At 37.9% G+C, this 14,954-nt stretch overlaps 1 protein-coding gene across 4 annotated transcripts in view; it reads left to right on the forward strand.

Annotated features, from left to right (window-relative positions):
- Positions 1–14,726, forward strand: part of LOC132824914 (ras-related protein Rap-1b) — a 70,932-nt gene extending 56,206 nt beyond the window's left edge. For all 4 annotated transcript variants that reach the window (XM_060839785.1, XM_060839782.1, XM_060839781.1 and 1 more), the window contains 3 exons: positions 6,739–6,882; positions 9,341–9,454; positions 13,401–14,726. In XM_060839785.1, coding sequence (XP_060695768.1) covers positions 6,739–6,882; positions 9,341–9,427 — 231 coding nt within the window. In that variant the 3' untranslated portion in view covers positions 9,428–9,454; positions 13,401–14,726. The remainder of the gene's footprint in view (positions 1–6,738; positions 6,883–9,340; positions 9,455–13,400) is intronic.
- Positions 14,727–14,954: the final 228 nt, after the last annotated feature.

Here is a 14,954-nt window from a genome sequence, read left to right on the forward strand (position 1 = left end):
AGGTGTTGTGGACAACGAAGAGGGTTACCTCAGATTACAACAGGGTCTGGGCCAATGGGCTGAGAAGTGGCAGATGGAGTTTAATTCAGATAAATGTGAGGTGCTGCATTTTGGGAAAGTAAATCTTAGCAGGACATATACACTTAATGGTAAGGTCCTAGGGAGTGTTGCTGAACAAAGAGACCTTGGAGTGCAGGTTCATAGCTTCTTGAAAGTGGAGTCGCAGGTAGATAGGATAGTGAAGAAGGCGTTTAGTATGCTTTCCTTTATTGGTCAGAGTATTGAGTACAGGAGTTGGGAGGTCATGTTGCTGCTGTACAGGACATTGGTCAGGCTACTGTTGGAATATTGCATGCAATTCTGGTCTCCTTCCTATCGGAAAGATGTTGTGAAACTTGAAATGTTTTATAAAAGATTTACAATGATGTTGCCAGGGTTGGAGGATCTGAGCTATAGGGAGAGGCTGAACAGGCTGGGGCTGTTTTCCCTGGAGCGTTGGAGGTTTACAAAATTATGAGGGGTATGAATAGGATAAATAGATAAAGTCTTTTCCTTGGGATTGGGGAGTCCAGAACTAGAGGGCATAGGTTTAGGGTGAGAGGGGAAAGATATAAAAGAGGCAACCTTTTCACGCAGAGGGTGGTACGTGTATGGAATGAGCTGCAAGAGGATGTGGTGGAGACTGGTACAATTGTGACATTTAAGAGGAATTTGGATGGGCATATGAATAGGAAGGGTTTGGAGGGATATGGGCTGGGTGCTGGCAGGTGGGACTAGATTGGGTTGGGATATCTGGTCGGCATGAGCAGGTTGGACCGAAGGGTCTGTTTCCATGCTGTACATCTCTATGACTCTATGAATGCCTTGCTGAAGTCCATATAGACAGCATCTACCATTCTGTCTTCTTCAACCTTCTTTATCACCTCTTTAAAATACTCAGTCAAATTAGTGAGATATGATTTCCCCGACACAAAGCTAAGTTGATGATCCCTAGTCAGTTCTTACCCTTCTGACTACATTTTTCCTCAGAATGTTCACGAGATAACATTGAGTATTTCTGCCTGGAGCCAGCATTTTGTGCCCTGCAATAACGTTTTCTGTTCTTCGCCTGAAACTGAGATTTAAATAGGCCATCCACCTTCTGTCTTACTGTTTCAGTCAAAAGACATGTGTTTGCAATAAGAAGCAGTTGCTGATCTGTCTCCTGATATTGTTAAAGGATTTCCATTTAGTAGACTCACATTCAGGTCTTTTTTAGCTCGATCAAATTTATGCTGGCAGGAACACCCACTGCAAAATTGAGCTTGCTGCTATATTTTTCATCTTTACTACTGTCGTGTCAAAGGTTCAGAATAAAAATCTGTGTTTAGAAACTGTAGTATCTCTATTTTATTTCTCTTGCATGTCACTCATTGTTAAGTTATCCTTTGTTTATTGGATATCATTCTAACTCTCAGCAGTTGGTTGGAAAAAGAGAGCTTTGCTTTTTTTTTGTTCTCTTCCTGGAGAGGGAGATAACTTTGTGCTCATTTCACTCTTCTGCTCTGTTTTCATTAATTTGTGTTTTTGCTAGAATCCATACTGAGATTACGGTGGCTTTTCTTTTTGAAGAATACTTGAACTCAAGTCTCAATATATCCCTCTATGGATGGTGCACATAACTCATGATTCTTTGTAGAAACTGTGTTGTATAGATTTTTTTTTCCCTTCTAATAGCTTCATTTGGTATAAGAACAGAAAATTCTGACACTTTCAGATCAGGTAGCATCTGTAAAGAGAGAAATTATTTGATCTATGTCTGACCAACTTACTATTTCTAGCAATTTCTATTTTTATTTCTGGTTTTTAGCTTCAGTATTTTGCTTTGCTATATTTCCTCCTTCTACCTTAGAACTTTGCAGAATTTCATTTTGGTCATCAAAATTCAAGTAATAAATAATTGTATTTGTGAAAAATGGCCATTTGTCTTGAACGGTTGGCTGTTCCTAATCTGTAAAAGTAAAAATTAATGTTTTTTTTAAATAAATAAATTAAAGAACACTCCTGGAGGAAAATTACTGTAGACGGAAGAATGAAATTGGAGGAAGCTGCAGTAAGAGTGAACCTATAGGAGTCTCTAGATAGAGATTTTGGAATTTGTATAGTATGATCTGCCTGTACAGCATGCAACAGAATACATTGCACTATATGTCAGTATGTGTGACAACAATAAATCAAACAGTCTGGTTCACTAATGTCCCTTAGAGAAGGATGCTATTGTCCTTACTTGGTTGGATTAGATTAGATTAGATTCCTATAGTGTGGAAACGAGCCCTTCGGCCCAGCAAGCCACTCTGACTCTCCAAAGAGTAACCCACCGAGACCCATCTCCCTCTTACTCATGCACCTAATACTATGGACAATTTAGAATGGCCAATTCACCTGGCCTGCACATCTTTGGACTGTAGGAGGAAACCAGAGTACCCGGAGGAAACCCACGCAGACAGGGGGAGAATGTGCAAATTCCACACTGTTGCCCAAGGCTGGAATTGAACCTGGGACCCTAGCGCTGTGAGGCAACAGTGTTAACCACTGAGCCACCATGACGTGTGACTCCAGACCAACAGCAATGAGGTTGACACTTAATCGCCCTCTGGGAAGTTAGAGATGGACAATAAGGGCAGGCCTAGCCCGTGATGCCCACATTCCATGAATGAATGAAGAGAAGTTCATGGTGGTGATGATACTTTGACATTGATTCAGCACACTCGGCATTTCAGAGGTTCATTCTTCCATTTTGAATTCCAGTTTCCCTTATCTGTCAATTGTTAAAAGCGTGTCAGTTCTTTGTAATCTTAGTTAAAATTCTTCTTTCTTACTTTTACCTGCAATCTGTATCTAAAAAGTCTGTTCGGACCATTAATGTTGTGTCTTCCATTTTCTGTTGTATGGCCAGTTGCCTAAATTGTGCTATGAAGACTGCTGAAAAGAAATGCTATCCAGGCATTTTTTTTAGTGTTTCTGACATTTGCTCTATCAGTGTGGATCTGCAAGTTTAACTTGCTTCAAAACTAGAAGTACGTCTCAACTTCATATTTTAACTTTAAATGCCAGCAGAGTTTAGGAAATTTCCAAGTAGAATTTCTATAGTCTTGCAGGCCGTGTACTGAATTTCATTATGTACTCTTCTACAAGACTATCTTTGTTCTTCCTTAACTAAAATCTGATCATTATTCATAAATAGTAAATCATCTTTTAGTTAAATGTTAGATTTTAGATTTTTATTGTCACATGTACACAAGTTCAGGAGTACAGTGAAAATTGCATAATGTTGCCAGGCATGGTGCCATCTTAGATATCAAAAAACTGCTTAAGTACAATTTTGTAAGAGAAATGAGAGTTAATATCTTAAGCATTAGTTCATAGAGTAGTAGAAAAATAAAGAAATAGGTGATAGCTTACATTAAAGTCTTTCATAGTTTAAACTAGGAAAATACAGGAACACATTAAAAATTCAACAGCCTTTGTGCCCTCTGCATATCTCGCCTTGCTGTCTGTTATCGCTGCTGATGCTGAAACTGCTGCCTCTGCACTGTCCCCATTTTCTCAGGAATATCTCCAGGCAGGATCCACTCGGACACTGAGTCAAGACATCACTGTGAGCCGCTAAGATACCAGCTGGGAACCGCCGAGAGACCAGGCCCAGAGATAAAAGGGATGGAGAAAGAAGGGAAAAAAAAGGGGCGGGGGGAGGGAGAAGGAAACAAAATGGAAAGCTCCAGCTTGAGTGTCCTACTCCACCGCCATCTTGACTGATATCCATGAAACTTCGTATAAATCTTCATTCATATCCATATCATCAGTTTCCAATTTTGGAAAAAATCCTTTCTATCCCTTTTTTTTGAATGGTGAAAGAACCAAAGCCAAACCTTGTTTGCTCCCTAAAGAAGTAATGCTCGTCCACCTGGTTACTTTTATTCTTCTACTGTTTATATTGAGAAAATGGGTGGATAGTCATTCTTGGATACTTCAGTTTTGTTTACATCTGTGAAGTTTTCTCCAAATGACTCTTTGGGGAGAATAATGCTTAGCTTCAATCTTTGATTTGCAAACAGCTAATCATCATTTGCTACTACTGTTAATCAGAAAAGTTATAAAGTTGGTCAGGTTTAATTTTCCAATCAGCATTTTATTTTCAACTTGCACATCAGAACACTCCAGTATAATGTGGAGAAATAGTATACACAGACAAAAATAAATATTCTTGGATAAGCTCAGCAGTTATGGCAGCATCTGTGAAGAGAATCAGAGTCCATGTTTCGGGTCAAGTGATTCTTCCTTAGAACTGATGATAGCTAGAAAAATATCGGTTTATATATAGAAAATAGGGTGGGAGGAGAAGAGAAGGCATAAATGATAGAGCCCAAAGAGAGAGAATAGCAGTTGGACAGGCAAACAATCTGGTTAGGAGGGTGAATAGCAGTTCATAAGGATTGTTAGTGGCTAAAAATGGGTGGTGTGTAATAGACTATGTGATAACAAGGCCTGGTGGTAGGACTAGGGGTAAGGACATGGGAGAGCTCAGCCCTAAAGGTATTGAATTCGATATTGAGTCTGGAAGGCTACAGGGTCCCCATGTGGAAAATGAGCTGCTGTTCTTCCATCTTGTACTGAACTTGACTGGAGCACTGTGGCAAGCCTGAGACAGGTGTTGGCCAGGAAACAGAGTGATGTGTTAAAGTGGTAGGCAGCTTGAAGCTTAGGCTCTCTTTTACAAACTGAACACAAGTATTCTGCAAAGTGGTCATCCAGTCTGCGCTTCATTTCCCCAGTGTAGAGGAGACTACATTGTGATCAGTGAATGCAGTGGACTGGATTGTATGAAGTGCAGGTAAAGCATTGCTTCACCTGGAAGATGTGTTTGGGCACTTGGATACTGAGGAGGGAGGAAGTAAACAGACAGATGATACATCTCCTGCAGTTGTAGCAGAAGATACCATGAGGTTGTGGGGTGTGGCTGTGAGGAATGAAAGAAGAGTGAACCAGTGGGTCCCAGAGGGAATGGTTCATGCTCAAGGATGACCAAGGAGGGGAAGAGAATGTGTGTCTGGTTGTGGCATCTTATTAAAGGTGGTGGAAATGGTGGCTAATGATCCTCTATGTGAATGCTGGTGGGATGGCAGCTAAGGACAAGGGGGACCATGTCACTGTTGCAGGAAGGAGGAGAGGGGGTAAGGGCTGAAGTACGGAAGATGCATCCAACCGGCACTTTATTTTTTATTTCATATATGAACCCAGTTCTCTCTCAATTATCTCTTAATTATCTTCGCTATCACCTGTTTCCTAGTTCTATTAGATCTTTGGGCATCTGTGCCAAATCTTAATAAATGATGATACTGGGGGCCAAGAGTGGAAAAACCCAAAGAAGTTACAGATGCTCAGGCAATGACTAGATTCAAAACTGGGATTGATATCTTTTTGATCATCAAGAGAATCAAAGGATACAGGAATGGGGAAAGAAAGTGGAGTTGATGTGGAGCTTCCTCTCCCAAGTGGGAAGTGGCATTGTTTTAAATAGGTTTTTGTAGAATTACATACCGTTGCAATTATTTCTAACCTATTTAATACTTATCACCCTTAAGTCACTCTTTACGATAAGTATACCTTATTGTGTAAACATTCTCTTAGTGAAGAAGGCAGCATTTTACTGGTAAGATTTTTCCAGCAGTGTGAACATTGTCTTTGGAATGCAGAGGATGTGTTAAACATTTTGCAACTAAATGATTAGTCCTCTAACCTCGATGGCAGCATCTAGCATTTGGAAACCTCATGCACAGTACTGTCATCAAAACAATTGTATGGCCTTATGTAAAAGAAAACTCATGGCAATGGTCACTGATGATTCTTTGTGAGTTAAAGGTACAGGAATATTTCTGTAAATTAATCTCAGCAATTATTTTCAGCTGACACAATCATTCTTTTCATAACAAAGATAAAGGTCTTAGAAAGGTTGTAGCTGCAGAATAATTCATATAGCTTTCAGCAGTAGTATTGCTCTTTTTCTATATGGTTTTATCTTCATAATTTCACTAATTCAAATGTACTTATAAAGACAAGTGCTAATTAAAGGTATTATGTTCAGTTTGGAAAATGGATATGTTGAAATTATGTAAAAGTAAAAATGGGCTACAAGTCATCCTGTGTGTATTGTATATTAAGATTACACAGCGTGTACATTCTTTAAAATGTCAGTTGCCTCTCTTTAAAATGTTGTCATCATTCTATGTTTGACCTGTTTAGTTTTGGTTCCAAAAATGAGAGTTTTTGCGCAGTTGAAAAATTAAATAGAATTAAAATTTATGGCATGTTGAGCCACAAGTGCTGTTTTTTAATGTTCAGAATTGTTCATCATTGTATTATTAAAATATGCAGTTGTTGTGGGTACGTTTGCCGAGCTGGGAAGTTGGTTTGCAGATATTTTGTCCCCTTTCTAGGTGATATCCTCAATGCTGTGGAGCCTCCTGTGAAACACTGCCTGAGGAAGGAGTGGGGGCTCCAAAAGCCTGTGGGTTCAAATAAACCTGTTGGACGATAAACTGGTGTCATGTGATTTTTGACTTTGTCCACTCCAGTCCAACACCGGCACCTCCAAGTTTATTAAAATAGGGAAAGGCTAAAAAAGTGATTTTTTTAAAAATTGTATTTGCATAAACCTGCACACACCTCTAACAGTAATTCAACTTTTCACTTTTAATATAGGTGCCAATGATTTTGGTTGGTAATAAGTGTGATTTAGAGGAAGAACGTGTGGTTGGAAAAGAACAAGGACAGAATCTAGCAAGACAGTGGTGTAACTGTGCCTTTCTAGAATCCTCTGCAAAGTCAAAGATTAATGTTAATGAGGTGAGACTAATGTGCAGAAACACTGATTATTAATGCATCTTTGTTGCACTTTATGTAATTCAAGTAATTATTTCATAATAGGAAAATCTTACCACTTAATATTTGCCTTATTTTTATGTACAAGTACTGAAAATCTGCATTTTTGACTATTTACATTTTTGTAGTCTTCCTTTACTATTCTGGATCGCCCATTGTTTCATTTTTCCAATCTTATCCATATTTGAGTCCTTGAAGCACTTGTCAAAACGTTTTCCTGATCTTGATGGAATGAATTCTTTTTGACATGACCAGTATTTGTTGCTTGTCCATAACTGCCCCTGAAAAGGAAGTAGTGAACTGCTGCCTTGAATATGCTGCAGTGCATTTGGCATACAATACTGTTAGGAAGGGATTTTCAAGGCCTTGATACAAATCCAGTGAAGCACTGGTGATGTAGTTCCAAGTCAGGGCAGTGTGGCTGGGAGGGAATTTATAAACAGTACTGCAAACTGTACTTGAGTGTCGTGTTCTAATTTAAAAGTGTGCATACTTCATGATTTAGATTTAGATTCCCTACAGTGTGAGAACAGCCCCTTCGGCCCAACAAGTCCACACCGACCCTCTGAAGAGTAACCCCACCCCCCCGCTGACTACTGCACCTAACAACTATGGACAATTTAGCACGGCCAATTCACCTGACCTGCACATCTTTAAAATGTGGGAGGAAAACCACACAGACACTGGGGGAACGTGCAAATTTCACACAGACAGTTGCCCAAGGCTGGAATTGAACCTGGGTTCCTGGCACTGTGAGGCAGCAGTACTAATCACTGAGCCACCGTGCCACCCCTACTCATGCACAGTAGAATACTTTGCCAGAAAGGCAGTGGAACTGAAATTTCTGGAACCTTTTTCAGAAGCAATCGGAGATTGGATAGTAAAATGTTGAGTACCTGTATTCGGGCTAAATTAAGAATTGCTGATTAATCTCTCAATTCTAGCTATCTTGTGATAATATTTTTAATGTTTGAAAAATTGAGATATATCATAAATTTAAATAAGAAGGACTTTATTAGTCAATCGTTTCATGACATTTATTGCTTAGTGAATTTAATCTCCATCTGTGGTGTGTGACTTTTTTCACTGTAACCTATCTCTTTGAGCTATCCAATTAGTCCCATGACCACTTTTTCCCTATAGACCTGCAAAGTTCTCCAAGTGTATTTTTCTTTTGAAATTTATTGAAACTGATTTCTCCACCCCTTTTCAATCCATTCGAGAATGAAAAAGACTGTGTCTGAAAGAGACCTAGAAATTGATTCTCACTATGCCTTGGCATATTTTTAAATTAATTATCCTATGATCTCTGTTATTGATTCTCTGCCAGTGGAAGATTTCTTTGTATCTACAATCAAAATGCTAATAATTTTGAATGCCTATTATTAAAAGCAGCTCAACCTTCCCTGCTCCAGCGATTACAATACCGTTTTTTTTGTGTTTCCATATTTCAGAAAACCCTCATTCATGGTATTTTTAACGTAAGTCTCTGCTACACACTCAGTAAGGCCTTGACAAACACACATAAGGTGTGGTATCTAGAATTGGATATGCTTCTTTAGTTGACATCTAACTAGTGATTCCCATACCTTTCTGGCTATCGTTCACCTCAATTCAACATTTATTAATGTTGTACATGAGTCTGAAATCATCTAAGTCATAGATAATGTGAGGTTTGGATTGATTATTCCTTGAAGTATTCCATTCTTAGCAATGAATGTCCATTATGCAGCACTAGGGCTCTGTGAAAGATTTTTAGTTTAGTTTATTTAGAATAAGTCTCCAATATTAAAGTATTGTACTACTGCCATGACGTCAGTTGTTGGATGGAAGAAAGGATTTCAAAGTTTGAATGGCATTGATTGTACTATCTATCATGTAGCATATTTCATTAATTGTGAAGATAATTCAGTAATTATGTGGCCAATTTAGGATCAAAATATAAACTGAATAAATGCAGTTATAACTGAATAATGCAGTTAGCAAACTTGAGTTGAATGCACAAGTTTCTGATCAAGAACATGAAACGCATAGACCAACTATCCTGTAATTGACAAAAAGTGTTATTTGCAGAAGTTTTGCTTGGTACAAGCCATTTTTTAATAACTTTAATACAGTCGGTTCTGATATAACGTGATAGTTCTGTTCTCGTGCGATCTCACATTATAAAATTGCGTAGTAGCCCTGCCATTTAAGCTAATGGGGTCAGAATCACATTATAGCCAATACAGGTAAGAAATGTTCGCATTCTACATATAACGGTCTAAATTCTTCAATTGTGTTAAAGCCAATTTGCATTGAGGAAGCACATGTTATAGCAGAACCAACTGTACTTAAAAATTGAAGCATTCCTGACATACAGGGACATTAAGAAAATTATGGACCTCATTTAAAAACTTACTGGAATTGTTGTGTGTTGCAGATTTTCTACGATCTGGTCCGACAAATCAACAGAAAATCTCCAGTTTATGGAAGGCCTCAAAAAACCTCAAAATGCCAGCTGCTTTAATACAGATCTATTCTAACTTCGAGTCAGGTGAAAAAAGAGGATTGCATGCTTGTTTTGGAGAAGGAGGATAGAGAGAAAAAAAAGTGAATAGTGTAGACTATGGTATTAGCTACACATATTTAATCATTAATTTCTTCTGTGTAATAAATGCAAACTTTTTTTTTAAATTATGTGCACACATTTTTACCACAAAACAGAACTCAATCAACTAGCACGCTGAAGAATATTCCTTAATTTTGACTAAATTTGGTTTTGTTTTATCATTTTAAATGAATTAGGCAAGGAACCTTCATTAATATTAATACATATGTTTTTACGGAACTTTAAAAAATCTTAATGGAAGCATGAGTAGGCAGTTCGGCCCCTTGTGTCAGGTCTGCCATTTATACGGTCATGGCTGATCTCCCCTCAATCTCAACTCCACGATTCTGCCAGCTTTCCATAACCCTTCAGCGCATTACTCATTTAAAAATCTCTAGTTTCCCTCCATAAATTTGTTCAGTGCACCAGCATCAACCACAAAATGGAGTTGTGAATTTCACAAATTCATGACTCTGAGAAAAATATATTCTCCTCATCTCTGTTTTCAGTCGGCTACCCCGTATCCTAAAACTATGATATCTTGTTCTATATTTTCCCACATGAGGAAACCTTCTGTCCATATATCTACTTTGTCAGTCGTCTTTGGCGTTTTACATATGTCAATTAAATCTCCTCTCATTATTCTAAATTCTAGAGAGTGTAAGCCTAAACTGCTCAATCGCTTTCATAAGACAAACCCCTCATCTTCAGAATCAATCTAGTGAACTTCCTTTGAACTGCCTCCAATGCAACTATATCCCTCCTCATGTAAGGGGACCAAAATTGTATGCAGTACTCCAGATGCAGTCTCGCTAATGCCTTGTACAGTTGCAGCAACACTCCCCTACTTTATACTGTATCCTTTAGCAATAAATTCCGAAATTCCATTTGTCTTCCTGTTATCTGCATATTAGTTTCCTACATTCCATGCATGAGGGCAGCCACATCCTTTTGCTTCCAAGCAATCTGATAATAAGCTGCCTTTTAAAACCTCTGACGAAAATAGATAACCTCGCACTTAGTCGTGTTATGCTTCATCTGCTAAGTTTTAGTCCGTTCACCTAACCTATCCATACCAATTTGCTTATTTCTTAATTATTCATTGCAACTTACTTTCCCACCTATTTCAGCATATTCTGCAAATTTGCTGAATTACTTTCTATTCCTACATCAAAATCATTAATGTAGTTTGTAAATAGTTGGGGCCCAAAGACTGAACCCTGTGCCACTGCACTAGTTGCATCTTGGCTCTCTGCTTCATGTTGGTTAGCCAAGCTATTATATTATGCTAAGCCTATGTGATCTTAGCTTGTGTGTTGCCAATTTGTGCAGCATCTTCTCAAATGTCTTCTGAAGTCCAGATATACTACATCAATAGGTTTCCCATTTTCCATGTTGCTTGTTACGTCTTCAAAGAATGCTAGCAAATTAGTTAAAGATGATTTATCCATCCTAAAACTATCCTGACCACATGCAAGCATAACGTAAATCCCATGCAATATTTAATATTAAAGATTTGAACATTTGTAAAGTTACATATCTATTTGCAATAGCTCAGTTTTCCTAGTTTTCCCTCCACTATCACCACTGCTAACCTCAACCTTCTGCTCCCTGTTACAAAAGGTTTGAGTTGCGTTGAGGAACAATTCCATTGTTCAAGCTGAACATTAAGTGACAGCACCTTTTAAGGAGTGGTCATATGGCAGTTTCAGAACATATGGGTAGAGGAGAAATGAATGACTGCCATGAGTCTAGGAATGCTTGGTAGGCAATGCCTGTGTGTACACTGCTCACTAAACAGTTTTGGTTACAGATTGAATGTGATGGTTCTTTGAGGGAAAGCAGTGTAGCAAAAGCCAACTTCAACTGTGGTTTACCTGCACAGATGGAGAAGGAAAATAGAAGAGCATTAGCAGTAGAGGATTCATTGGTTGGATCAGCCATGATCCTGTTGAATGGCAGAGCAGCCTTGAGGAGCCAAATGGCCTACTCCTTTTCTGATTTCTTATGGTCTGGTTCAGAAAGCTTTCTGTGTTTTTCTATGCAGGACAATAATAAACAAAATTACAGCATTTGCCATGAGGGGTGATATGCTGGCATGGTTCAAAGATTGGCTAATTGAAAGAAAACCTCTTGCAAGGTAGACTAGCTGTGCTAAATGCGGGGTTACAGGGATAAGTTGTGGGCTGTGTTTTTGGTGGAATGTCTTTGGCGAGTCAGTGTGGAGTGGGTAGGCCAAATGGCCCGTCCGCTATTTGGGGATTCTTTGATTAGTATGAAGTGGGGGCATTGTCAGGTTGTGATTAACGGATATTGTAAGGATCAATGCTTGGGGTTTCACAGTTATTATGAATAATTTGGGTGCAGGGACCAAATGTAATATTTCTAGGAATTCCAATGACTGGGGAGGCATTGATCTCGCGGTAATGTCATTGGTCTAGAATGCCAGTTCAATATTTTGGGGAGGGGGATTTCAAATCTCACCATGGCAAATGTGAAATTTGCATTCAATACAAATATGGAATAAAGAGTTGGCCTTATAGTGACCCTGTAACCATTATTACATGTCATAAAAATCCACCTACTCACCAATGTGAAGAATTCCCCTTCCTGATGTGCATTCAGGAAGGAAATTTACTTTCTGGCCTACATTAATGTGGTTGGCTCCTAATTAGGGGGTAATAAATGCTCGCCTTGTCAGCATCACTTGCATCCCACAAACAAATTTGAAAAAGGCCATAAATGACACAACTAGCTGAGATGTGTATTAAGAACATTTGAGGAGAATTCAAGATTTGGACAAACTGAGCAGACTCAAAGGGTTAAGTTGCCTACTGCTCTGATGTCGCTGGTTGGGGGCACTCTTTTGACCTTGGATAGTGATTTTTTGAAAACAAGTAAAGACAGACAATCACTAGATTGTTTTTACCACCATTTCTTCAATACAATGACTGCAGATTCTGGATCAGTGGTGCTGGAAGAGCACAGCAGTTCAGGGAGCTGCTCGTTGGATGCTGCCTGAACTGCTGTGTTCTTCTAGCACCACTGATCCAGAAATTGAAGAAATGGTGGTAGAGCTGCAATAGAAATTAATGTTTGGGCACTGAAACTAACTATAATACTATGCTCAATAAAACATACAACTGGGTACAATTTAGAGCACACAGTACAGATTTACTGTATCAACTCCAATCTGTCTTCTCCAAGGAAATGAGATCTAACTGCCTTTACTTCTTATCCTTGGGTCATTCTCACAAGTCTTTGCTGCATTCATTCTCTCCAATGTCTTCAGATCATAAGGTGTGATGCCCAGAACTGGGCATAGTACTCCCGTTGAGATTTATCTAGCATTCAATCGGAGTTCAACATAATTTTGTACTCTATACCCTTTTACCTAGGACACACTCTGTTTTATTAACTGTTATATCAACCTGTCCTGCCACCTTCAATGGCCTGCATCCATTTCCGCAGAAGTTTCTCTGCTCGTGCACCACCTTTTGAGCTGTCACCCTTAATACCACAGGGGATGTAATTATCTTGTCACTTGAAAGTTTTTTTTTGAAATCCAAATTGCGCATACACAATAAAGTATTTGATACATCAATCTTAAATTTCTTTACATTGGAAACACATGCTTTAAACTGGATTTAATTACAACAAGTGAACAGCATCAATAACTTCAACTTGATAAATTTTTTTGGAGAAAAGGGAGATTGAAGGAAATGTTGAGATAATGATGGACTTTGATTTTGTCAACAAAGAGATGACTCAATGTTCTTTGTGAAGTTTCTTTTAAACTGTCAGTAAAGATTATTTAGCCTGTGCTTAATTCCAAGTGGTCTGTAGACTAGAGATGATATAGCATGAATTTAACTTTTTTTTTAAATTGCAGATATGATGAACTATTTCCCATTTTGACAGTGCCAGCATTCCACTTTACTAAACCTATTGACATCTGAAAAATGGACTTTCCTGTGGTGGTACCCTTCAACAAATGGATGAAAGCTCCCAAGTCATTTTGCACATAAAATAACTATAATATTTTCAGCATTGCAAGAACAGAAAGCTTTTTTTACTTCTAAACATCCTAATAGTAGGAAACTGTTAAACCTAGGACCTACATTCAGTGTTACTGATGATCACATGGAGCAAGTACTCCTTTCACCAATGTTGCATTAAACTAGTAAATAAATATTGGTAATTCCCTTTTTTGTCAATTAAGTTATATAATTTCCTGAAAGCACCACTATTTTAGCATAATAAAGATGGAAGTCCAAAGATATCTTTAGAATAGATGATTTCTCACAGCTAACACTGCTTCTTCAATATTTGTAGCTTTTAAAATTGAGATGCAAAATCATTGTTTTAGTGTATAACTGCGCTCTGATAATTGCAACAGCTATTAAAGTATTTGAGTTTTTATTTCAGTAAAACCTGTGGAAACAGTGATTTCTATGTATAAAAAGTGTATGTTTTTGTTTTAATCATATTTTGTCTTTGGTCTACACTGTTGCCTTCAAATAGCTGTTAACATTTTCAGAAAAAAATGTCAAGTCTTTCATTGTATGTTTCCTTTCTGTTTACATGGATAATGTTTATAAAGGATTGTACAGTGCGGGTCGACAACAGGAATTATATATTTTAAAATACTTATTTTAAAACTTTACAAGTTAGCTTGGAGATCACTCTTGATATGCTCCTACACCTGTGGGTTCTCACTAATTCTGCTTGCTTATGCATATTTGTAATTATCAGTACCAAATATACATTAAATTAGACATTGCCTGTTAGTGGTTATGTTTCATGTGTAATGTTTTGTTGAAATGTTTCCTGGTGGAAGAGTACTGTGGGTATTGATGGTGAATATGAGAAATAATTTTTATTAGAGTGTAATTGGTCTCACGGCCCAAGTTCCGCTGATTTATTTAACAATGCCTTCATGCTTTGTATGCATTAACTTTTGGGTAGAAGATTGTGTATGGAATTGAGCCACAGTATTTGAAATGACCAACTTAATGCTGCAAGTGCTTTAAGGTGGCCAAATGTAAACTTTAAAAGCCTTAATTTCCATAGAGTGGTGCAATTTTTTTGTATAACCTTGTATCAATTCACTATTATGGATTGTCATGCAAGGGCTTGCATTATGATTATCTGCCACTTGAATGTTTTGTCATGTTTTAACTGCAAGTAAATAAAGTATTCGTTTAACTTTTGTAAATGTAATACATTTTGTGTATATTAAGCACCATGATCTACTGTGGTTTTTTGTTGGTGGTTTTTACACTTTTGAAGAGTACTTGGAACAATCTATAAACAAAAGATAAGCTGCAATTTTTTTTCTTTGTATTGGAGTATAGGCTCCAAGTTTATTTTCAGTTCATAGTTCATGCGTTACCACAACACAAATTATTTAAAAATGATACTAGCTGGGGTAACTTGATTGTTA

This window comes from Hemiscyllium ocellatum, chromosome 19 (assembly GCF_020745735.1).
Source record: "Hemiscyllium ocellatum isolate sHemOce1 chromosome 19, sHemOce1.pat.X.cur, whole genome shotgun sequence".
NCBI lineage: Eukaryota > Metazoa > Chordata > Chondrichthyes > Orectolobiformes > Hemiscylliidae > Hemiscyllium > Hemiscyllium ocellatum.